Source organism: Papio anubis, chromosome 6 (assembly GCF_008728515.1).
Source record: "Papio anubis isolate 15944 chromosome 6, Panubis1.0, whole genome shotgun sequence".
Classification (NCBI taxonomy): Eukaryota; Metazoa; Chordata; class Mammalia; order Primates; family Cercopithecidae; genus Papio; species Papio anubis.
Window position 1 is genome coordinate 30,259,232 of NC_044981.1, and position 22,923 is coordinate 30,282,154.

General features: G+C 48.4%; 1 protein-coding gene and 1 pseudogene across 5 annotated transcripts in view; both read left to right on the plus strand.

Moving 5' to 3' along the window:
- Positions 1 to 235: 235 nt before the first annotated feature.
- ATAT1 (alpha tubulin acetyltransferase 1) overlaps positions 236 to 22,923 on the plus strand; it is a 28,827-nt gene continuing 6,139 nt past the window's right edge. The window contains exons 1-12 of one of the 5 annotated variants that reach the window (XM_031667027.1): positions 236 to 668; positions 855 to 915; positions 1,031 to 1,122; positions 1,246 to 1,306; positions 1,427 to 1,540; positions 1,724 to 1,825; positions 16,889 to 16,934; positions 17,049 to 17,117; positions 18,681 to 18,752; positions 19,275 to 19,518; positions 22,390 to 22,469; positions 22,562 to 22,604. In XM_031667027.1, the coding sequence (XP_031522887.1) occupies positions 598 to 668; positions 855 to 915; positions 1,031 to 1,122; positions 1,246 to 1,306; positions 1,427 to 1,540; positions 1,724 to 1,825; positions 16,889 to 16,934; positions 17,049 to 17,117; positions 18,681 to 18,752; positions 19,275 to 19,518; positions 22,390 to 22,469; positions 22,562 to 22,604 (1,055 nt within the window). In that variant the 5' untranslated portion in view covers positions 236 to 597. Of the gene's footprint in view, positions 669 to 854; positions 916 to 1,030; positions 1,123 to 1,245; positions 1,307 to 1,426; positions 1,541 to 1,723; positions 1,826 to 16,888; positions 16,935 to 17,048; positions 17,118 to 18,680; positions 18,753 to 19,274; positions 21,196 to 22,389; positions 22,605 to 22,923 lie in introns of those variants that run through there. The other 4 variants (XM_031667026.1, XM_003897299.5, XM_003897300.5 and 1 more) reach the window with 4 other exon arrangements.
- LOC103883592 lies at positions 7,530 to 8,288 on the plus strand (annotated as a pseudogene).

Consider the following 22,923-nt stretch of genomic DNA (forward strand, 5'->3'; position numbering starts at 1 on the left):
CCACTTCACTGAGGGGCTAAAAGGTTAGTGAGACACTGGGCCTAAGAAGACTGCGTTGCCATGGCACTCACTGCCGTGGGATGCAGAGATGGGAATGAGTGGCACTGCTAGGGATACAGCTGGTTTGGCAAAAAAAAGGGGGGCCCTGGCAGTTGCCAGGACGCTAGGGGCAGGGTCTACAGGCGGGGCTCCTGGAAATAAAGACTCCCAGAGGCAGTGCGGCGAAGGGAGGGGCGGAAGTGACGTCGTGTGGGGCGGGTCCAACCGCGCACAATGGGCCATGGAGTTCCCGTTCGATGTGGACGCGCTGTTCCCGGAGCGGATCACGGTGCTGGACCAGCACCTGAGGCCCCCAGCCCGCCGACCCGGAACCACAACGCCGGCCCGGTGACAGCTCAAACCCACCCCCTGCCCCTTTTCTCCCGGTTCCTCTCCAAACCTGGTCCAGGCACCACGCCCCCTTCTCACTGACTAGTGATCGGTCCTTTTGATGTCCTGGCCTGCCTTTTTGGTGACCTCTGACCCTGGGCCTAGTGGGATTGATCAGCGCTTGGATCTGTGACCTTTCACCCCGGCCCAAAATGTCCCAACCAAAGGATGTGGTTGACCCGGCCTTTCTGCTTCCTCACAATAACCTTAAGGGAGGAGGGAGTGTACCACCTTGAAAGGTGTGACAGAAGTTTGGGTTTCAGAAGCGTGGGGTGGGAAATCAGATTGGGAGACTTCCAGGCAAAGGCAGGGAGCGTTCAGTGTTAAACCTTGGTTGGAGTTGTGGCCCAGGTTCCCAGGACTGACTGCCCAGGACCCGCTAATTCAGTGAGTATCTGACTCTTTTATTTCTTCTCTTTCTCTAGTGTTGATCTACAGCAGCAAATTATGACCATTATAGATGAACTGGGCAAGGCTTCTGCCAAGGTACTGGAGAGGTTTTAGATGGAGTAAAGGGAGGACCTCTGTGGGGATGGTAGATAAGGGAGGCCTGGGTCCTTTGGAGGGACTTGCAAAAAGTCTGACTTAATCTTCCCTGCAGGCCCAGAATCTTTCCGCTCCCATCACTAGTGCATCAAGGATGCAGAGTAACCGCCATGTTGTTTATATTCTCAAAGACAGTTCAGGCCGACCGTGAGTGCCACATTCTCTTCCATCCCATACTTAATTCCTTCCTCCCTCAGCCCTTCCCCCATCTTTGACTATCTCTTACAGATAGTTACCACTAGCCTGTTCATTATTTTCCCCGTTCTACAGGGCTGGAAAAGGAGCCATTATTGGTTTCATCAAAGTTGGATACAAGAAGCTCTTCGTACTGGTGAGTGTTACTGGAAGCCAGGAGTTCGTATACCTTGGTTCTTGAGAACAAAAGTGCTGGAGGTTAGGGGGCAGCAGAGATGCCGGGGGTCCTAAAACATTTTTATTGTTTCTCTCTTAGGATGATCGTGAGGCTCATAATGAGGTAGAACCACTTTGCATCCTGGACTTTTATATCCATGAGTCTGTGCAACGCCATGGCCATGGGCGAGAACTCTTCCAGTATATGTTGCAGGTATCACTTACCTCTTCACTGGTTCATCCAAACTAGGGACTCCTTTGCCATGAGCCCTTCCAGAAGCCCTGCCTCCCACCCCCCATATTCCTATGTCCTCCTATTCCCTTCCCAGGCTTCTGGCTTCCTGTTGGCATGCTTTCCCCATACTTCCTCCTACCCTGAGTCTCCTGTTCCCTGCAGAAGGAGCGAGTGGAACCGCACCAACTCGCCATTGACCGACCCTCACAGAAGCTGCTGAAATTCCTGAATAAACACTACAATCTGGAGACCACAGTGCCACAGGTTAGAAGTTTCAAAGAATAGATCCCCACTGAGCATTCCCATTGAATTTATTATTTATGGCAAAGAAGTAGTGACTTATTTCCTATCACATAGGTTTCATTTTCTACAACCAGGCTCTTTGTCTTGTGGTACCATCTCTCATCCTGTAGTGACTTCTTTCTCGTCTATTTTGAGATTTTTTTTTTTTTTTTTTTTTTTTTTTTTTTTGGGGTCTTAGCCCTGGCTTCCAGTAGCCGCCCAGGCTGGAGTGCAGTGGCGTAATCTCCTTCTTTCTGGCCTCCACCTCCTGGGTTCAAGCACTTCTCCTGCCTCAGCCTCCTGAGTAGCTGGTACTACAGGCATCTGCCACCACACCCAGCTAATTTTTGTATTTTTAGTAGAGACGGGGTTTCACCATATTGGCCAGGCTGGTCGTGAACTCCTAACCTTGTGATCTACCCGCCTTGGCCTCCCAAAATGCTGGGATTACAGGTGTGAGCCACTGTGTGTCTGACTTTTTTTTTTTTTTTTTTTTGAGGCAGAGTCTCCTGCTGTTGCCCAGGCTGGAGTGCTGTGGCAGGATCTTGGCTCACTGCAGCCCAACTTCTGGCTCAAGCGATATTTCTGCCTCAGCCTCCTGAGTAGCTGAGACTACAGGCATGCACCACCATGCCTGACTAATTTTTTATTTTTTGTAGAGATGAGGTCTCACTATGTTGCACTGGGTGGTCTTGAATTCCTAGGCTCAAGAGATCCACTTGCCTCAGCCTCCCAAAGTACTGGGATTACAGGCGTGAGCCACTGTACCCAGACTTATTTTGATTATTTACCACAAGTTGTTTCCTACACCGAATTTTTCTTTTTCTTTCCTTCTTTTTTTTTTTTTTTTTTTTTTTGTGCATCACCCAGGCTGGATTGCGGTGGCGCAATCACAGCTCACTGCAATCTCTACCTCCGGGGTTCAAGTGATTCTCATACCTCAGCCTCCTGAGTAGTAGGGATTACAGGCATGCGCCACCATGCCCAGCTAATTTTTGTATTTTTAGTAGAGACAGGGTTTCACCACGCTGGTCAGACTGGTCTTGAACTCATGGCCTCAAGTGATCTGCCCACCTCGGCCTCCCAAAGTGCTGGGATTACAGGCATGAGCCACCGCACCCGACCCTTACCACTTTTTTTTTTCTTTTTTTTTTAAGATGGAGTCGCTCTGTCGCCCAGACTGGAGTGCAGTGATGCAATCTCAACTCACTGCAAGCTCCGACTTCCAGGTTCACGCCATTCTCCTGCCTTAACTCCCCCTGTAGCTAGGACTACAGGCGCCCGCCACCACACCCAGCTAATTTTTTGTATTTTTAGTAGAGATTGGGTTTCAGGGTGTTAGCCAGGATGGTCTAGATCTCCTGACCTTATGATTCGCCCACCTCGGCCTCCCAAAGTGCTGTGATTACAGGTGTGAGCCACCGCGCCTGGCCCCTTATGACTAATTTTCAACCCAAATATAACCAGCTCATTTTCACTGCCTTGTTTTCACATAGTCCATTACTCATCTGGTCAGTCACTATTTATTAAGGGTCCAGAATAATATGCATTCCCTGTCCTCATGGAACTTTGGCCTAATATGGGGAAGGAGGTCTTGTTTATAACTAAGTGCAGCAAAATGTTACTAATGCTACCCATTCATCCAATAAACATTGAGTGCCTAGCAGTGTTCTGGGCACTAGGAATGCTTTACTCAATGAAACAGACAACAGCCTGGGCAACATGGCGAAACCCTGTCTCTACAAAAAATATAGAAAAAAAAATTTAGCCAGGCATGGTGGCACGTGCCTATAGTCCTAGCTACTTGGGAGGCTGAAATGGGAGAATTGCTTGAGCCTGGGGGGCAGAGGTTGTAGTGAGCCACAATTGTGCCACTGCACTACAGCCTGGGCAACAGAGACAGACCCTGTCTCCAAAAAAAAACAAAAACAAAAGGCCAGGTGCGGTGCGATGGCCCACGCCTGTAATCCCAGCACTTTGGGAGGCTGATGTGGGCAAATACTTGAGGTCAGGAGTTTAAGACCAGCCGGGTCAACATGGTAAAACCCCATCTCTATTAAAAATACAAAAATTAGCCGGACACGGTGGCTCACGCCTGTAATCCCAGCACTTTGGGAGGCGGAGGCGGGCGGATCACCTGAGGTCGGGAGTTCGAGACCAGCCTGACCAACATGGAGAAACCCTGTCTCTACTAAAAATACAAAATTGGCCGGACGTGGTGGCACATGCCTATAATCCCAGCTACTAGGGAGGCTGAGGCAGGAGAATCGCTTGAACCTGGGAGGCGAAGGTTGCAGTGAGCCGTGATCGTGCCATTGCACTCTAGCCTGGGCAAACAAGAGTGAAACTCCGTCTGAAAAAAAAAAAAAAAAAAAAAATTAGCGAGACGTGGTGGCGGGTGCCTGTAATCCCAGCTACCCAAGAGGCTGAGGCAGGAGAATTACTCGAACCCAGGAGGCAGAGGTTGCAGTGAGCTGAGATTGCACCACTGCACTCCAGCCTGAGCAACAGAGTGAGATGCCATCTCAAAAAAAAAAAAAACCAGGAAAAAGAGAAAGGGCTAGGCATGGTGGCTCACACCTGTAATCCCAGCACTTTGGGAGGCCAAGGTAGGTGGATCACCTTATATCAGGAGTTCGAGATCAGCCTGTTCAACATAGTGAAACCCTGTCTCTACTAAAAATATAAAAATTAACCGGGCATGATGGCGTGCGCCTGTAATCCCAGCTACTCAGGAGGCTGAGGCAGGAGAATCGCTTGAACCCCGGAGGCAGAGGTTACAGTGAGCCGAGATCGTGCTGCAGCACTCCAGCCTGGGGGACAAAGCGAGACTCTGTCTTGGAACAAAAAAGAAAAAGAAAGAAACAGACAAAAGTCCCTGTCTTAGTGGTGGAGCTTATATTCTAGCTGGAGAGACAAACATAATAGACAAGAATATGGTTAATAAGTGCTCTGGAAAAATGAGAACAACTAAGGGTTTGGGAATACTCAAGTAAGGTGGGCATGGGAGTATGTGGGATTGCAGGTTGAAAGGGGATCATCACTGAGAAAGTGTCATTTGAGCAATAACTGAAAGGAAGTAAGAATAAAAACCAAGGCTGGACGCGGTGGTTTACACCTGCAATCCTAGTACTTAGGGAGGCCGAGGTGGGTGGATCACTTGAGCCCAGGAGTTTGAGACTAGCCTAGGCAACATGGTGAAACCCCATCTCTACGAAAAAACAAAAAAATTAGCCAGGTGTGGTGGCAAGCACCTGTGTTCCCTACTTGGGAGTCTGAGGCAGGAGGATTGCTTAAGCCCAGGTGGCGGCTGCAGTGAGCCGAGATGGTACCACTGCATTCTAGCCTGGGTAACAAAGTGAGACTCTGTCTCAAAAAATAAAAAAAATTAAAAAAAAATAAGAGCCAAGAAATATCTGGAGAGAGAGCATCCCAGACAGAAAGTACCACCAGTGTATGGCTGTGAGGTGGGATGTACCTGAAACAGCAAATGGGCTGTGTCCAGAGCAGCATGAGTGAGTGGAGGAATATGGTAGGAGATGAGATCAGAGAGGTAATGGGGAAGGAAGGGCCTTATAGGCTACTGCAAACACTAGCTTTTATTTTAAGTAAAAAATAAGATCAGGCCAGTGGTGGTGACTCACACCTGTATCCCAGCACTTTGGGAGGCCGAGGTAGGCAGATCACCTGAGGTCTCTACTGAAAATACAAAAATTAGCTGGGTGTGGTGGCAGGTGCCTGTAATCCCAGCTACTTGGGAGTCTGAGGCAGGATAATCACTTGAACCAGGAGGCAGGGGTTGCATTGAGCCGCTGAAATTGTACCACTGTACTCCAGCCTGGGCAACAGAGCAAGACTCCTAAAAAAAAAAAAAAAAAAAAAAAAAAAAAAAAAAAAAAAGAGCCAGGTGTGGTGTCTTATGCCTGTAATCGCAGCACTTTGGGAGGCCAAGGCGGGCAGATCACAAGGTCAGGAGTTTGAGACCAGCCTAGCCAATATGGTATAAACCCCATCTCTACTAAAAATACAAAAATTAGCTGGGTGTGGTGGTGGGCACCTGTAGTCCCAGCTACTTGGGAGGCTGAGGCAGGAGAATCGTTTGAACCCAGGAGGCAGAGGTTGCAGTGAGCTGAGATCGCACTATTGCACTTCAGTATGGATAACAGAGTGAGACTCCATCAAAGAAAAAAAAATCACTTTGGCTGTGATCTTGATTTTTTCTTTTTTAACAAGATCACTTTGGCTGTTAAGAACAGGCAGTAGCCAGGCGCAGTGGCTCACATCTGTAATCCTAGCACTTTGGGAGGCAGAGGCGGGTGGATTGCCTGAGGTCAGGACTTCAAGACCAGTCTGGCCAACATGGTAAAACCCTGTCTCTACTAAAAATACAAAAAAAAATTAGCCAGGCATGGTGGTACGCGCCTGTAATCCCAGCTATTCGGGAGACTGAGTCAGGGGAATTGCTTGAACCAAGGAGGTGGAGGTTGCAGTGAGCTGAGATCGCACAATTGCACTCCAGCCTGGCAACAGAGTAAGACCCTATCAAAAAAAGAAAAAAAAAAAAAGAAAGAAAAGGCAATAAGGGAGCAAGAGTAGAAGCAAGTAAACTAATTAGCCAGCAACAATCCTGGTGAAAAATGATGGTGGCTCAGACCAAGGTGGTAGCAGTAGTGAAGGTAAAGAGTGGTCAAATTTTAAATATTTTGAAGGTAAAGCAAGTAAGATTTTCTGACAGATTGTGTGTGGAGAAAGAGGACTTTAGGACAACCCCAAAGTCTGAGCAGCTGGAAGAATGAAGTTGCTTTAACTGAGATGGTAGGTAGACCAGCTTTGGAGGAAAATATTAGGAGTGCATTTTTAATATGTTAATTGGAGATGTCTGTGATATGTCCAGGTTTGAGTAGACAGTTGGATACTTCCCAAGAGATCAGGGAGGAGGTTTGGGGAGGAGTGTTTTCAGCATACATCTGGTATTTAAAGCAAAGAGACAGGATGTGATCACCATAGAAATATTACAGATAGAGAAGCTACCCTGGCCGGGCACGGTGGCTCACGCCTGTAATCCCAGCACTTTGGGAAGCCAAGGCGGGTGGATCATGAGGTCAGGAGATCGAGACCATCCTGGCTAACACAGTGAAACCCCATCTCTATTAAAAATACAAAAAAAATTAGCCAGAAGAAGAGCGTGGTGGTGAAGCCTGTAGTCCCAGCTACTCGGGAGGCTGAGGCAGGAAGAATGGCGTGAACCCTGGGAGGGGCCGGAGCTTGCAGTGAGCAAGATTGCATCCTGCCTCCAGCCTGAAGCGACAGAAGCGACTCTGTCTCGGAAAAAAGCTGCCTTGGGGCCCTCCCCTTGGGCCCTCTTTAGAAGTGAGACCGGCCGGTAGCAGTGGCTCAAGCCTGTAATCCCAGCACTTTGGGAGGCCGAGGCAGGCGGATCCCGCGAGTCAGGAAGGTCGAGACCATCCCTGGCTACTTGGCGGTGAAACCCGTCTCTACTAAAATACAAAAACTAGCCCGAGAGCGGTGGCGGCGCCTGTAGTCCCAACTGCAGGGAGGCTGAGAGCAGGAGAATGGCGTAAGCCAGGCCGGAGGCTTGCAGTGAGCTCAGGTCCGGCCACTGCACACTCCAGCCTGAAGCTGACAGGCGAGACTCCGTCTCAAAAAAAAAAAAAAAAAAAAGAAGTGAGGACCCCCAACTGGCTGCTCTGAAAAGCCATCTTTGCATTGTTCCTGGTTTGGTGTCCTGCTCATGGCAGCCACCTACGCCATGCGCTTCCTCTGCTGTCTCACAGTATGGCAGCTTAATCGACATAGTCCCCAAACTCTTGCTTTCTTCTTAATCCCTTGCATCGGATCACCGCTGTGCTCCACCATGTCAGACGCAGTTGTGGACACAAGCTCCGAGATCACCACCAAGGACTTCAAGAAGTTGTGGAGGAGGCAGAAAGTGGAAGAGATGCCCATGCTAACAGGAACGCTAATGAGGAAAATGGGGAGCAGAAGACTGACAATGAGGTAGATGAAGAAGAGGAACAGGGTGGGGAGAAAGAGAAGGAAGAGGAAGGTGATGGTGAGGAAAAGAACAGAGATGAAAACGAAGCAGCTGAGGCGGTACGGACAAATGGGCAGCTGATGATGATGAAGATGACAATGTTGATCCTAAGCAGCAGAAGGCCGATGAGGATGATTAGACAGCAAAAAAAGAAAAGTTAAACTTTAAATTAAAGTCACTGTGATCTATTCACCCTCCACTTCCCATCTCAGAATCTAAACGTGGTTGCCCTAGAGAGGCCTGCTTGCTCTCCAAAGGCAGTGCCACTGCAGATGACAGGCACTCGCCCCCACCCAACCCAACGCAGAGAATTTGCAACAGAGGAGGAAAAAAGAACCAAAACTTCCAAGGTCTTGCTTTTTTAGAAGTACTTTAAAAAAGAAGTTTGTATTTTTTATTTACATTTTATATTTTTGTACATATTGTTAGGGTCTTTTTTTTATTATTTCTTTGAGATGGAGGCTAGCTCTGTCACCAGGCTGGAGTGCAGTGGTGCGATCTTGGCTCACCGCAAGCTCCACCTCCCGGGTTCAAGCGATTCTCCTGCCTCAGCCTCCTGAGTAGCAGGGATTACAGGCGCCCGCCACCACACCCAGATAATTTTTGTATTTTTAGGAGAGACAGGGTTTCACCAGGTTGGCCAGGATGGTCTTGATCTGACCTTGTGATCCGCCCACCTCGGCCTCCCAAAGTGCTAGAATTACAGGCGTGACCCACCACGCTAGGCCAGGTCAGTCATTTTTAATGATCTCAGACGACCAAGCCAGCCTTTGGAGGGTTCTCTGTCTTACTTCTGACTTTACTTGTGGTATGACCATGCTCATTATAATCTCAAAGGAGGAAAAAAACCTTGCTTAAAAAAGAACAAAAAAAGAGTCTTATTCTGAGCATTCCAGTAGCTTTTTTAGTGTATGTAGTTAGCTGTACCATACACAGTTGGTTTGTGTGAGATGGTTAAAAAGGCCAAAGATAAAATGTTTCATTTATTTGCCTTTTTTGTCTATGAAATAGCTGCTTATTTATTTATTTAGGCCTATTTGATGTATGCGTGAAACAATATTGTCCAACAATAAACTCAAATTTTATTTTGCTGAGTTGTTCTAACAGCAACAAAAAGAAGTGAAGGAAGAGAAGACCAGCAAATGCAACCACAGAGTGACTAGTGAAGTAGATGAAACCTGAAGCCGGGTGTGGTGGCTCACACCTGTAATCCCAGCACTTTGAGAAGCCAAGTCGGGTGGATCACCTGAGGTCAGGAGTTCAAGACCAACATGGTGAAACCCCATCTCTACTAAAAATACAAAATTAGCCAGGCGAGGTGGCTCATGCCTGTAATCCCAGCTACTTGGGAGGCTGAGACAGGAGAATCACTTGAACCTGGGAGGCGGAGGTTGCAGTGAGCCGAGATCATGCCATTGCACTCCAGCCTGGGCAACAAAAGTGAAACTCCATCTCAAAAAAAAAAAAGAAAAGAAAATTTAAAAGTAAGGTGACCTAAAAGGCCACTGAACAAAGTGTTTCCAGGAGGAAGGAATAGTTTACTGGGTCAAATGCTGCTGATCAAGGAGCAAAGAGGTCTGAGAAGTTACTATTGGATTTATCTGCCTTAGGCTATTGGTGATCTTGATGAGCAGTTTTGGTGCAGCGGTGTGTGCAAGCCTAGATGCAGTGGGTCTTGTAGGCTGAGAAGCTAGGAATGCAGCAAGAATAAGCCACTTTTTTAAATCCTGCTTTAAGAGGAATAGAAATAGAGCAAGAGCTGGAGGGTGAAGTGAATCAAAAGAGTTGATCCTTTTCAGATGGGAGAACAAATAGCATTAGAATGATTCAATAGAGAAAAATATTATTATTATGTCAGAGGAAGTGGGGAGAACTGTTGAAGTGATGTCATTGAGTGGGCAGGAGGGGTTGGGATTTGGTTGACAAGTTAGCCTTGGATAGGAACATGGACAGTTAATCCATTGTAACATGATTTGATAGACGTGATTACAGAGGAAGCATAAGGACATGGATTTGAGTGCTACCTTGGGCTGGGGGTTGGGTAAAGAAAGACGACATGTCTAATCTTAAAAGGCAAGTGTTTGTCAGGTGGACAAAAGGCTAAGGTGCCTTTTATGTAGAGAACTGGCATGAACAACGGCAGAAAGGTATTAAACTACCTTTCAGGCCAGGCGCGGTAGCTCACGCCTGTAATCCCAGCACTTTGGGAGGCTGAGGCAGGTGGATCATGAGGTCAGAAGATTGAGACCATCCTGGCTAACACAGTGAAACCCCATCTCTACTAAAAATACAAAAAATATTAGCTGGGCCTGGTGGCGGGTGCTTGTAGTCCCAGCTACTCTGAGGCTGAGGCAGGAGAATGGGGTGAACTTGGGAGGCTTGCAGTGAGCCGAGATCGCGCGACTGCACTGCAGCCTGGGCGACAAGAGTGAGATGCTGTCTCAAAATAAGTAAGTAAATAAATAAAAATAAACCACCTTTCAGGGTACTACAAGCAGTATGGTGTGGTTGGAGTGCTAAGCATGTGCTTGTTGGGGGAGGATGGGGATGGGTTGGTAGACATCACAGCAAGGTCAAGGCAAGGGATAGGCAGGGTCTTCCTACAGTATATTTTTCCATTAAGAGGCAGCAGAGAGCAGTGGAAGGAGCACAGTATTTTTTTTTTTTTTTGAGACGGAGTCTCACTCTGTTGCCCAGGCTGGAGTGCAGTGGCGCAATCTCAGCTCACTGGAACCTCTGCGTCCTGGGTTGCGTCCTGGGTTCAGGCAATTTTCTTGCCTCAGCCTCCTGAGCAGTTGGGATTACAGGCGCCCACCACCACACCTGGCTAATTTTTGTGTTGATGAGGTTTCGCCATGTTGACCAGATGTCTCTAACTTCTGCCCTGAAGTGATCCACCCACCTCGGTCTCCCAAAGTGCTACAATTACAGCCATGAGCCGCCACACCTGGCCCTGGAGCACAATATTTGATATGAAACACATTACCCAGTTAACATGTGAGGCCAGAGCAGTGTAGAGTGTAAATAACAACTCATATTTCATGGGCTCTATGTGATATCTATATGCATCATCTCAGTGGATTCTTGCACATCTTTTTGAGGTGGGTACTATTATTAAACCTATTTTGGGTTTATACAAATTAGTGACTTAACCAAATTCACACAGCCAGTAAATAGTAGAGTCCACATTTGAACCCATAGCCATTTGCACCCAGTGAACTTTTTTTTTTTTTCTTTTTGAGGCAAGGTCTTGCTCTGTTGCCTAGGCTGGAGTGCAGTGGCAATATCATGGCTCACTGCAGTCTCTACCTCCTAAGCTCAAGAGATCTTCCCTACCAGCCTGGCCAACATGGCGAAACCCCATCTCTATTAAAAATACAAAAATTAGCTGGGTGTGGTGGCACGTGACTATAATCCCAGCTACTCAGGAGGCTGAGACAGGAGAAGAGCTTGAACCTGGGAGGTGGAGGTTGCAGGGAGCCGAGATTACACCATCGCACTCCAGCTTGGGCGATTCTGTGTTAAAAAAAAAAAAAAAGGCCGTACGCAGTGGCTCGCCCCTGTAACCCCAGCACTTTGGAAGGTCAAGGCGGGCGGATCATGAGGTCAAGAGATCAAGACCATCCTGGCCAACATGGTGAAACCCTGTCTCTACTAAAAATATAAAAATTAGCTGGGTGTGGCGGCGCATGCTTGTAGTCCCAGCTACTCAGAAGGCTAAGGCAGAAGAATCGCTTGAACCCAGGAGGTGGAGGTTGCAGTGAGCTGAGATCTTGCCACTGCAGTTCAGCCTGGCAACAGAGCAAGACTCCGTCTCAAAAAAAAAAAGATCTTCCCACCTCAGCCTCCCAAGTAGCTGGGACTACAAGTGTGAGCCACCATGCCTAATAATTTTGAGATGGAGTCGCTCTGTTGCCCAGGCTGGAGTGCAGTGGCGATCTTGGCTCACTGCATCTGCCTCCCAGGTTCCGCCATTCTGCTGCCTCAGCCTCCCAAGTAGCTGGTACTACAGGCACCTGCCACCACGCATACAGCTAATTTTTTGTATTTTTTAGTAGAGATGGGTTTCACCATGGTAGCAGGATGGTCGATCTCCTGACCTCCGTGATCTGCCTGCCTTGGCCGTCCCAAAGTGCTGGGATTATAGGCGCCGAGCCATAAGCCCGAAGCTCATGCGTGGCTAATTTTTTTTTTTTTTTTTTTTGGCGGGAGCCAGTCTCGCTTCTACCTAGGCTGGAGAATGCAATGGCGGATCTCAGCTCACTGCAAGCTCCGCCTCCAGTTCACGCCATTCTACCTCAGCCTCCGGTAGCTGGGACTGGCGCTCCCGCCACCGGCACGGGCGCATTTTTTAGTGGCAGAGGCGGGGGTTTTCGACCGTCGATGCTTCAGGATGATCTCCCGTCTGTTTTCTCGTGTCCGCGCCTCGGCCTCAAATGCTGGATGAGCTTGAACCACCGCTTCTTCTAATTTTAAAAATATTTTTTGTAGAGATGGTCTTTGCTATATTGCCCAGGCTGGTCTTGAACTCCTGGTCAAGCTATCCACATGAGCCACCATGCCCAGCCCCAGTAAACTCTTTTTTTTTTTTTTTTTTGAGATGGAGTCTCACCTGTCACCCAGGCTGAAGTGCCGTGGGGTGCAATCTCCAGCTCACTACAGCCTCTCCCTCCTGGGGTCAATCGGAGTTCTCTGCCTCAGCCCTCCTGATAACTAAGACAGGCGCGTGCCACCATGCCCAACAATTTATATTTTAGTAAGTTTCAAGTCTCAACTCCTGACCTCAAGTGATCCACCCACCTTGGCCTCCCAAAGTGTTGGGATTGCAGTGAGCCACTGCTTGCCTGGCTAAATGAAGCTCTCAGCCAATGACTACACTTTATTTTTCCTGTGGAAACACTCACCCAGCTGGAATCAAGAAGTCTGAAAGTTGAGGAGGCCCAGCCCTGCCACTTGTACCTGCTTGGCATTGGCCAATGAGAAGCCACGTCTCAAGGCTGTATTTCCCCCATCTTTTCTTTTTTCTTTTTTTTTTTTTTTTTTGGGGTGGAGTCCTGGCTCACAGCCAGCCCATTCTGGAGTGCAGTGGGGCAGTCTCGGCTCACTGCACAAGCTCCGCCTCCTGGGTTCACACCATTCTCCTGCCTCAGCCTCCTAGAAACTGGGACTACAGATTGCCCGCCCTGCGCCTAGTTAATGTTTTTTTTGTATTTTAGTAGAGGCGGGGTTTCACCGTGTTAACCAGGATGGTCTCGATCTCCTGACCTCGTGATCCGCCCGCCTCAGTCTCCCAAAGTGCTGGGATTACAGGCGTGAGCCACCGCGCCCAGCTTCCCCCCCTCTTTCAAATAGTGACTTCCAGGATTGTTGTGAAGGCCAAATTAAATGTGAAAATATAATGAAGTAACTCTAAAATTAATAGTTGCTGGTTACCAAAGTAGCATCCTGGCCTCCAGCGTGTCTTCCCCTGACTTTACCCACCCCTTGGAACCCTGCTGAATTTTTTATTTTATTTATTTATTTATTTATTTTGAGATGGAGTCTCGCTCTGTCGCCCAGGCTGGAGTGCAGTGGCGCGATCTCTGCTCACTGCAAGCTCCGCCTCCCGGGCTCACAGCATTCTCCTGCCTTAGCCTCCTGAGTAGATGGGACTAGAGGCACTCGCCACCACGCCCAGCTAATTTTTTTGTTTGTTTGTTTGTTTTTTGTAGTTTTAGTAGAGATGGAGTTTCACCATGTTAGCCAGGATGGTCTCGATCTCCTGACCTCGTGATCCACCTGCCTCAGCCTCCCAAAGTGCTGGAATTACAGGTGTGAGCCACCACGCCTGGCCTGTCTTTTCACTTTCTTAGTGAAAAATGAAGCATTAGATTTTTATTTTATTTATTTATTTATTTTTATTTTTATTTTTTTTGAGACAGAGTCTCACTTTGTCTCCCAGGCTGGAGTACAGTGGCACGATCTCAGCTCACCGCAACCTCCACCTCCTGGGTTCAAGTGATTCTTCTGCCTCAGCCTCCTGAGTAGCTCGGACTACAGGTGTGCACCATACCCGGCTGATTTTTGTATTTGTAGTAGAGACGGGGTTTCGCCATGTTGGCCAGGCTGGTCTTGAACTCCTGAAAGATTTTTATTTTGATGGAGTACAGTTTATCTTTTTCTTTTGTTTCTTGTGCATTGGTGTCATATTTAAGAAACTTGCCAGCTGGGCGCGGTGGCTCACGCCTGTAATCCCAGCACTTTGGGAGGCTGAGACGGGCGGATCACGAGGTCAGGAGATCGAGACCATCCTGGCTAACACGGTGAAACCCTGTCTCTACTAAAAATAGAAAAAAATTAGCTGGGTGTAGTGGCCGGCGCCTGTATCCCCAGCTACTCGGGGGGCTGAGGCAGGAGAATGGCGTGAACCCGGAGGCGGAGCTTGCAGTGAGCCAAGATAGCGCCACCGCACTCCAGCCTGGGTGACTGAGCAAGACGCCATCTCAAAAAAAGAAAAAAAAAAAAAAACCTGCCAACTGGGTGCAGTGGCTCACGCCTGTAATCCCAGCAGTTTAGGAGGCCGAGGTGGGCGGATCATGAGGTCAAGAGATCAAGACCATCCTGGCCAACATGCTAAAACTGCATCTCTACTAAAAGTACAAAAAATTAGCTGGGCTTGGTGGCGCACACCTGTAGTCCCAGCTACTTAGGAGGCTGAGGCAGGAGAATCGCTTGAACCTGGGAGGCGGAGGTTGCAGTGAGCCAAGATTGTGCCACTGTACTTCAACCTGGCGACAGAACAAGACTCCATCTAAAACAACAAAAAAAGAAACTTGCCTAATCCAAGGTCAAGAAGACTTCCCCCTGTTTCATTCTAATAATTCATAATTTTAGCTTTTATTTATTTTATTTATTTATTTATTTGAGATGGAGTCTTACTCTGTGGCCCAGGCTGGAGTGCAGTGACATATCTCAGGCTCACTGCAACCTCCGCCTCCCAGGCTCAAGCGATTCTCATGCCTGAGCCTCCTGAGTAGCTGGAATTACTGGCATGCGCCACCACACCCGGCTAATTTTTATATTTTTAGTAGAGATGGGGTTTCACCATGTTGGCCAGACTGGTCTCAGACTTCTGACCTCATGATCCACCCACCTCGGCCTCTCAAAGTGCTGGAATTACAGACATGCCACTGCACCTGGCCAGTTTTAGCTTTTACATTTAGGTCTTTGATCTCTTGAGTTAGTTTTTGCCTATGGTATGAGGTGTAGAGATCAAAATAAATAATCTTGCACGTGGATATTCAGTTGTCCAAGCACCACTTGTTGAAGAGGCTGTTCTTTTCCCATTGAATTGTCTTGGCACACTTGTCAAAAGTCAATTGACCAGAGATATATGGGTTTATTTCTGGATTCTCAATCCATTCCTTTGATCAATATGTTGATCCTTAGGCCACTACCACAGTTTTGATTACCATAATTTTGTAGTAAGTTTTGAAATCAGGAAGTGTCAATTCTCCAGCTTTGGTTTCTCTTTTTCTTTTTTGAGACGAGGTCTCACTCTGTCACCCAGGGTAGAGTGCAGGGCAGTGGAGCAATCTCGGTTCACTGCAACCTCCAGCAATCCTTCTACCCCAGCCCCCTGAGCAGCTGGAACCACAGGCATGCGCTACCAGTTCTGGCTAGTTTTTGTATTTTTGGTAGAGATGGGGCTTCACCATGTTTCGCAGGCTGGTCGCAAACTCCTGAACTCAAGCAATCTGCCTGCCTTGGCCTCCCAAAGTGCTGGGATTACAGGTGTGAGCCACCATGCCCGGTCTGTTCTTTTTCAAGATTGCTTTGGCTATTTGAGGTCCTTTGCAATTTCTTGTGAACTTTAGGATCAGCCTTTTGGGGTCTGAGTTTTTTATTGAGTCTATTATCAAAGACAAGAAGGTTGGCTTTTGTTCCTCCTCCTATGATTTTCCTAACACAGGTTTCTGTACCTAAGTATGTGCTGAGTGGCCAGCAGACAGCTATACAGTCATGTGCTTATCGTGACATTTCAGTCAGTGGCAGACCGCGTATGTAACAATGGCCCCATAAGATGATAATACCATATTTTTACTGTACCTTTTTTTTTTTTTTTTGAGATGAAGTCTCGCTCAGTCGCCTGGGTTGTAGTGGCACGATCTCAGCTCACTGCAACCTCCGCCTCCAGGGTTCAAACGATTCTCCTGCCTCAGCCTCCCGAGTAGCTGGGATTACAGGCGGGCACTACTACGCCCAGCTAATTTTTGTATTTTTAGTAGAGACGGGCTTTCACCACATTGGTTGGCCAGAATGGTCTTGATCTCTTGACCTTGTTATCCACCCGCCTCAGCCTCCCAAAGTGCTGGGATTACAGGCATGAGCCACCACGCCCGGCCTTTACTGTACCTTTTCTATGTTTAGGTAAGTATAGATACATCTGCTGAACCATTATGTTAGAATTGCCTACAGCTGGCTAACCATGGTAGCTCATGTCTATAATCCCAGGACTTTGGGAGGCTGAGGCAGAAGGATCGCATGAGCCCAGGAGTTTGAGACCGGCCTGGGCAACATAGTGAGACCCCCATCTCTACAAAAAGTTTAAAAAAAAAAATAGTAGCCAGATGTGGTGGCATGCACCTGTGGTCCTAGCTACTCGGGAGGCTGAGGTGGGAGAATCATTTAAGCCCAGGTTGATGCTGCAGTGAGCTGTGATGGCACCACCGCACTCCAGCCTAGGCAACACAGCGAGACCCTGCCTCTCAAAAAAAAAAAAAAAAAAATTGCCTCCAGCATTCAGTACAGTAACATGCTGTACAGGTTTGTAGCCTAGGAGCAATAGGCTGTACAACATCGTCTGGGTGTGTTGTAGGCTGTAGTGTCTAGATTTATGTAAGTACACTCTGTGATGTTCATACAATAAAATCACCCAATGACGTATTTCTCAGAATGTATCTCCATCGTTAAGTGATGCATGATTATATTTTGTTTGTTTCATCTTCTAGGTGAACAACTTTGTGATCTTTGAAGGCTTCTTTGCCCATCAACATCGTAAGTTTTCTCACCTTTTGTTGGTCATGTAGTCGGGGTGAGGGAAAGGAAAGAGCTGGACTCTTGGTCCTGCCGGCCCCTCACTGAGGGACCCCGCCGCTTCCTTCCTCACAGGGCCCCCTGCTCCCTCTCTGAGGGCAACTCGACACTCTCGTGCTGCTGCAGTCGATCCCACGCCCACTGGTAAAGCCTGTATTGAAGGGGTGGAACTATAGTGCAGTGATGGCTACTTAATCTAGACACCACGGGGTACAGTGCCATCTGTGGGCAATTTGGGAATATTCTAAAGCAATTCAAGTCTCCAGCAGTCATGCCTGTTTGCCTTTGCCTTCATGGGAGCTCAGTGCATTTTATATTTGGCAAGACTTTTAACTAAGCAAGCTCACTGGGAGCCTGTTTGACAACTGATATCAATGGACCCTCTTGCTAGTTCAGATCCATCAACATAGGCCAGAGTCAGGCTCCTTTGTAAACCCCAGGCTTCTGTCAGCCAATGAGGGACATGCTGGTGCAAACAGCCCTTCCATATGCAGTCAAATAGTGACACAAATGGCCCAAAATTTAAATGTTAGTTTTAGAAGATAACACTCAGAATTTATAACATTTCCAACCAGATAATGAAATTGATATGGAGAAACCAAACCTCAGAGGCACTAAAATGCTGTCCAGATTCCCCATCCCATACACACACACACACAGGCACATACTTACTGACAGTCGGAGCCCCACTCCTTCCCCTTCCTCACCACCTCCACCTTACCAACTTCTGACGGCTGTACAGTGCTTGCTTGCACAGAAGAGCCCCCTTCCTGAGCTGGCTCTGTGGCCAGGAATGGGAGTAACCACCATCCAAAGAACAGTCTGTAACCAGCTATGAGCATCACAGTGTCAGGCACTGAGAGGCACCTCAACTCGCTTTGGTTTCCAAGGCTTCTCCCATTTAACTCATGCAGAACCACAGGCTGTGAAACAGAGTGAGGGCCAACAAGGATGGTGAGGACTCAGGCCTGCAGGGGAGGGTGCTGTGGATAAAGCTTAAGTGAATTTGCTGAGAAGTCTTTCATTTGCCACACATACATGGTAGAGAATCTCTTGAGAGGGAAAGCCGGGAGCAAGCAGAAAAGTGAGGAGGGGGAGGCTGAACTTTGGACATAATGTCAGCCTCCTGTTTACTCTGATAGCTCCTTTTCAGATACCCATATTTATTTTCTCCTCATCCTTTTTTTTTTTAACCTAATAAAACTTCAGTCTCTTCCCATTTTCGTATAGGAAGGAGAGATTCTGGCCTCCTTCCAAACCTCCCTTGAACTCTCCAGAGCAATTCCTGATTAACCAAGGGCTTTGTCCATCTCATCCAGAGGAACCCAGGGTCCTTGCTGGCCCGGCTGGGACCATTCCACTGCCCCAGAATCCCAGGGGGCCGTGACAGCACCCACTGACAGTAAGAGCTTGCTCCCCTTTGCTGCCCTTCTCCTGCATCTCCCAGGCCCCCAGAGTCTCCCCTTAGATCTTTCTCCCTAGCTCTGTGTTTGGCCTACTCCTTCTGGCTCTCCTCAAAAGTGTTCCACATTCCCCTCAAATTCCCTTTTGGTGTGCTGGCATTGCCACGGTGCTGCTCCTGCAAGTTCCCAGGAGGAACTATGGTGTCAGGGAGCAGAAGTTTGGGGTTGTGGACTAGTGGCTGGGAGGAGGGGTGCAAAGTATGTCTTCTTACACTTACCCTGTCTGTGTCGCCTCCACTACCAGCTCCAGCAAGGAAGCTGCCACCCAAGAGAGCAGAGGGAGACATCAAGCCATACTCCTCTAGTGACCGAGAATGTAAGAGGGGCAAGGGTTGGGTGTCTGGGCCTGGGGGACCTTAAAACAAGGGAAGAGAATGTTCAGGGGACCCAGGGGAAGGATTCGTTCTTTCTAAAGACTCAGATTTCTTGGGCCAGGTGTGGTGGCTCATGCCTGTAATCCCAGCACTTTGAGAGGCCAAGGCGGGCAGATCGCCTGAGTCCAGGAGTTCAAGAACAGCCTGGCCAACATGGTGAAACCCCGTCTCTACTAAAAATATAAAAATTAGCTGGGCGCGGTGGCACGTGCCTGTAATCCCAGCTACTTGGGAGGCTGAGGCAGGAGAATGGCTTGAATCTGGGAGGCAGAAGTTGCAGTGAGCCAAGATTGTGCCACTGCACTCCAGCTTGGGTGACAGAGCGAGACTCCGTCTCAAAAAAGAAAAAAAAAAAAAGACTCAGATTTCTCTTTTTTTTTTCTACCCAAACCTTTACTGTCATGACCCTCTGTCTTCCCTCTTTTTTCTTTTTCTGTCTTGCTCTTCATTCTCCCTGTCCCCAGTTCTGAAGGTAGCTGTGGAGCCTCCTTGGCCCCTAAACAGGGCCCCTCGCCGTGCCACACCTCCAGCCCACCCACCCCCCCGATCCAGCAGCCTGGGAAACTCACCAGAACGAGGTCCCCTCCGCCCCTTTGTGCCAGAGCAGGAGCTGCTGCGTTCCTTGCGCCTCTGCCCCCCACACCCTACCGCCCGCCTTCTGCTGGCTGCTGACCCTGGGGGCAGCCCAGCCCAACGTCGTCGTACCAGGTAATAGGAGTTGAAGGGGTAAGGAGCCTCACAGCTATCAAAGAGGATGTTAGAAATGACAAAGGTTAATTTGAATCCATCAGAGAGATGGATCAGTAAGATGGGTGGATTGGGGAGGTCCTGAAACCTTTCACGAAAAATATTTGTGCAAGTGATCTGGGAAAAAAACACAGTGAAGGAGCAGAATAGGACCTTATATGGAGCCTAGGGACCCTGGCTTTAATGTGAAAGTTATGTGGAACAGTAGGAAGAACACCGAGATCCATCGAGTTGGGGGAACGGAGCCTTCTAAGATTGGGGAAATCTTTGCTTAATACTTGCTGGGGAAGGGGCAGTGCCTGACACAGAGTGGGGAGCCACTGGCTTGTGTGCCAAGAGTCCATCGCAGCAGGCTGGGAGTGGGCATTTCCTTTATTTCTCTCCCTAGCTTTCTCTCCACCTCTGACTTCTCTGTTTTTCTCTCCCCCCCTCCCCCGCCCATTTCTCCTCTCCCTTCCTCCCATCCATAACATCCTTCCACAGCTCCCTTCCCCGCTCTGAGGAGAGTCGATACTGACAGCTACCCTCTCCCTTCCCTGGGAGACCTGGGGTGGGCAGAGACCCCCTCCCTGAGAACCTCACACCTACTCTTCCATTGCATCCTGTAGGACCCAGTGGAACCTGACAGAGCCCACAGGATTCCCTCTTCTACTTTCTTAGACAATAGGGATGTCAGGGTCTCAAATTGCCTAACACTTTGTAGCTTTTCTTACCACAAAAGCACCCCTTCTGTCCTAACTTGGGCTCTGAATACTTTCCCCACAGACAGCCTGATCTGTTGCCAGACCTCTTGGTTGGATGGCTCATACATTTATCTAGAGAAGCACACTCTTGCTTGCTGTCAAACTTCAGAACACCATAGAAGGTCTAAGGGCGTCCTGTGTCAGGGAAACTTTTTAAGGAATTTCATCCATGGGATAAACCCCATATTCCCTCTAGTGTCTACGGGTGGCTCTAATACTGCTTTGTGCTGCCTGCCACACTTGCCCTTTGAGCCTGCGAATGGCCGCCAGTGAGCAAGCTCTGCTTCAGAGCAGTCTAGTTAGGTAGAACAGGGACTTACCAGCTTCCCAAAGGGATCTACTCAACATTGCCAAACTCTTCATTTCCACACTTTGTGTAGGTGTCAGGGAACCCCAAACTGGTGTGGCTTTGGGGTCTCTAAAGGAGACTGGCTGACACCACCATTTCCCCCAGATCCAGATTCTCTGAGGGAAGTTGTTTCTTGAGAGTAGATCCAGAGTCTCAAGGATCTGTTAGATCCTGGAATCCCCTCTTGCATCCATCCCTCCCTGGTAGCTAGATGCCGATATACTCCTGTCTTGTGAGACTGTCGAGATGAGATGGGGGACCACTCTTCCTCTGTCCTTCCTCTCTCCTTTTCTCCATAGCAAGGATGACCTTCCCTGCTCCATGCCCAGAGTATAGCTAGATCCCTTCCCCTCCCTACCCTCTGAATGTGTGCTAGATCAGGTACCCCACTGTGTTTCCTGAAATCCTTGGGAGCCGGATCTCCCCTTCTCCCCTACTCACTCTTCCCTTTTCTTCTCCCTCTCAGTGTTGTCTGAATAAAGTGTGAATTCTTTTGTGTTTTCTAAATTGACATTTTCAATGAAAAAAAGAATCACAAAAAAAAAAGTTGTCAGCCTCATTTGTGCGTCACCCCTTATTTTCCTGGGACCTCAGGACCTCCGTCCCTCTCATTTCTAGATCTGCACATCTTTTACCCAGGAGCCTCAGAGCTCCCGGGTCTGGTGTCTGCCTATCCCCATCTGCACTGTTAGTCCTCCTGCAGATTCTGTGTCTCCTTTCATGTAGGTGCTGGATCCCTGTGTGTGGGCTTCTGTATCTACTCCCTCATTCCCTCCAGGAACCTCCAGCTCTCCCCAGTGACTTCTACCCTTTACTCTGGGCCAGGCTTTGCCGAGATGTCAACATCTCTGGATCCACTAATTACCTCCTGCCTACTGTATTCCTCTTCCCTCTCTGATTACTGCTCCACTAAACCGCTGGATCTCTCTCAAGACAAACCCTTACCTCCACTGAGAGTGTAACACAATCTGTCACCCTATTTACAGAGGCCCCCTTCCTTTTCCTCCTAAATTCAAAATTCAGCTTGTCACTTCCTATTTCCCTCTGGTCTAAGGAATCTTTTTTTTTTTTTTTTTTTTTGAGATGGAGTCTTGCTCTGTTGCCAGACTGGAGTGCAGTGGCACAATCTTGGCTCACTGCAACCTCTACCTCCTGGGTTCAAGCGATTCTCCTGCCTCAGCCTCCCGAGTAGCTGGGATTACAGGAGTGCACCACTGTGCCCAGCTAGTTTTTGTATTTTTAGTAGAGACGGGGTTTCACCATGTTGGCCAGGATGGTCTTGATCTCCTGATCGCGTGATCCGCCTGCCTTGGCCTCCCAAAGTGCTGGGATTACAGGCATAAGCCACCGCACCCAGCCTGGTCTAAGGAATCTTATACTTAAGGTAACCCTGTTTTCCAAACCAAACACCAGAGTACCTGATCCAACACATTTTTGACCACATGTGAGTCTATTCTTATGACATGATTTGGATCACACCTAGCCATATATTTAACACATTACCTCAACTAGAAAGAATAGAGCAATAAATCAGAAGCACTCCAGAAAATCTTGGGTATAAAATCAACTTCCCCTGCCCTTTTCTGGGACACAGCTTTGATTAAAACCCGTTAGGAATGATAATTACCCCCTTCTCTTTGTTCCTGTGCTATTCCTTTTACTCCTCTCCTCTGATTCTTACATACCCACCCATCTTTCATCCAGTAGCCTCCTTCCCATCATCTCCCATTTCTTCTACAGGGGGACTCCCCCAGGTCTGGTAGCCCAAAGCTGCTGCTACAGCCGCCATGGGGGGGTGAATTCCTCATCCCCCAATACAGGTAAGTATTTACTCCTCCCTACCCTCAAATCAAGTAGGCCGCATTCACTATCTACTCCTGCCTTCCCATTCACGTGCCTGGTATTTCCACAGGCAACCAAGACTCCAAGCAGGGAGAACAGGAAACAAAGAATAGGTGAGGTCTAAACCCCTCCCCTAACAGCCTCCCACCACCATCTGACTCCCTAACATCACTCTTAGCCACTTCATTGCCTACTCCTAAATCTTACTGTATGAACTAGACACGAGCTCCTCCCACAATTCCTTCCACCTTACATCCTGCAAGCCCCTTTCCCCCACAGGTTCAACTCTGGCACTTCCCTTTGGAATACAGGTTCTCTGGGAGGTTTTAAATTTGGACATAGCACTAATGGTTCCAGCCTCATACCCATCATGTGTCCTACATTATAACTTGCCCCGAGACCTTGAAGAGTCTGTAATCTTAATTTCCTCTT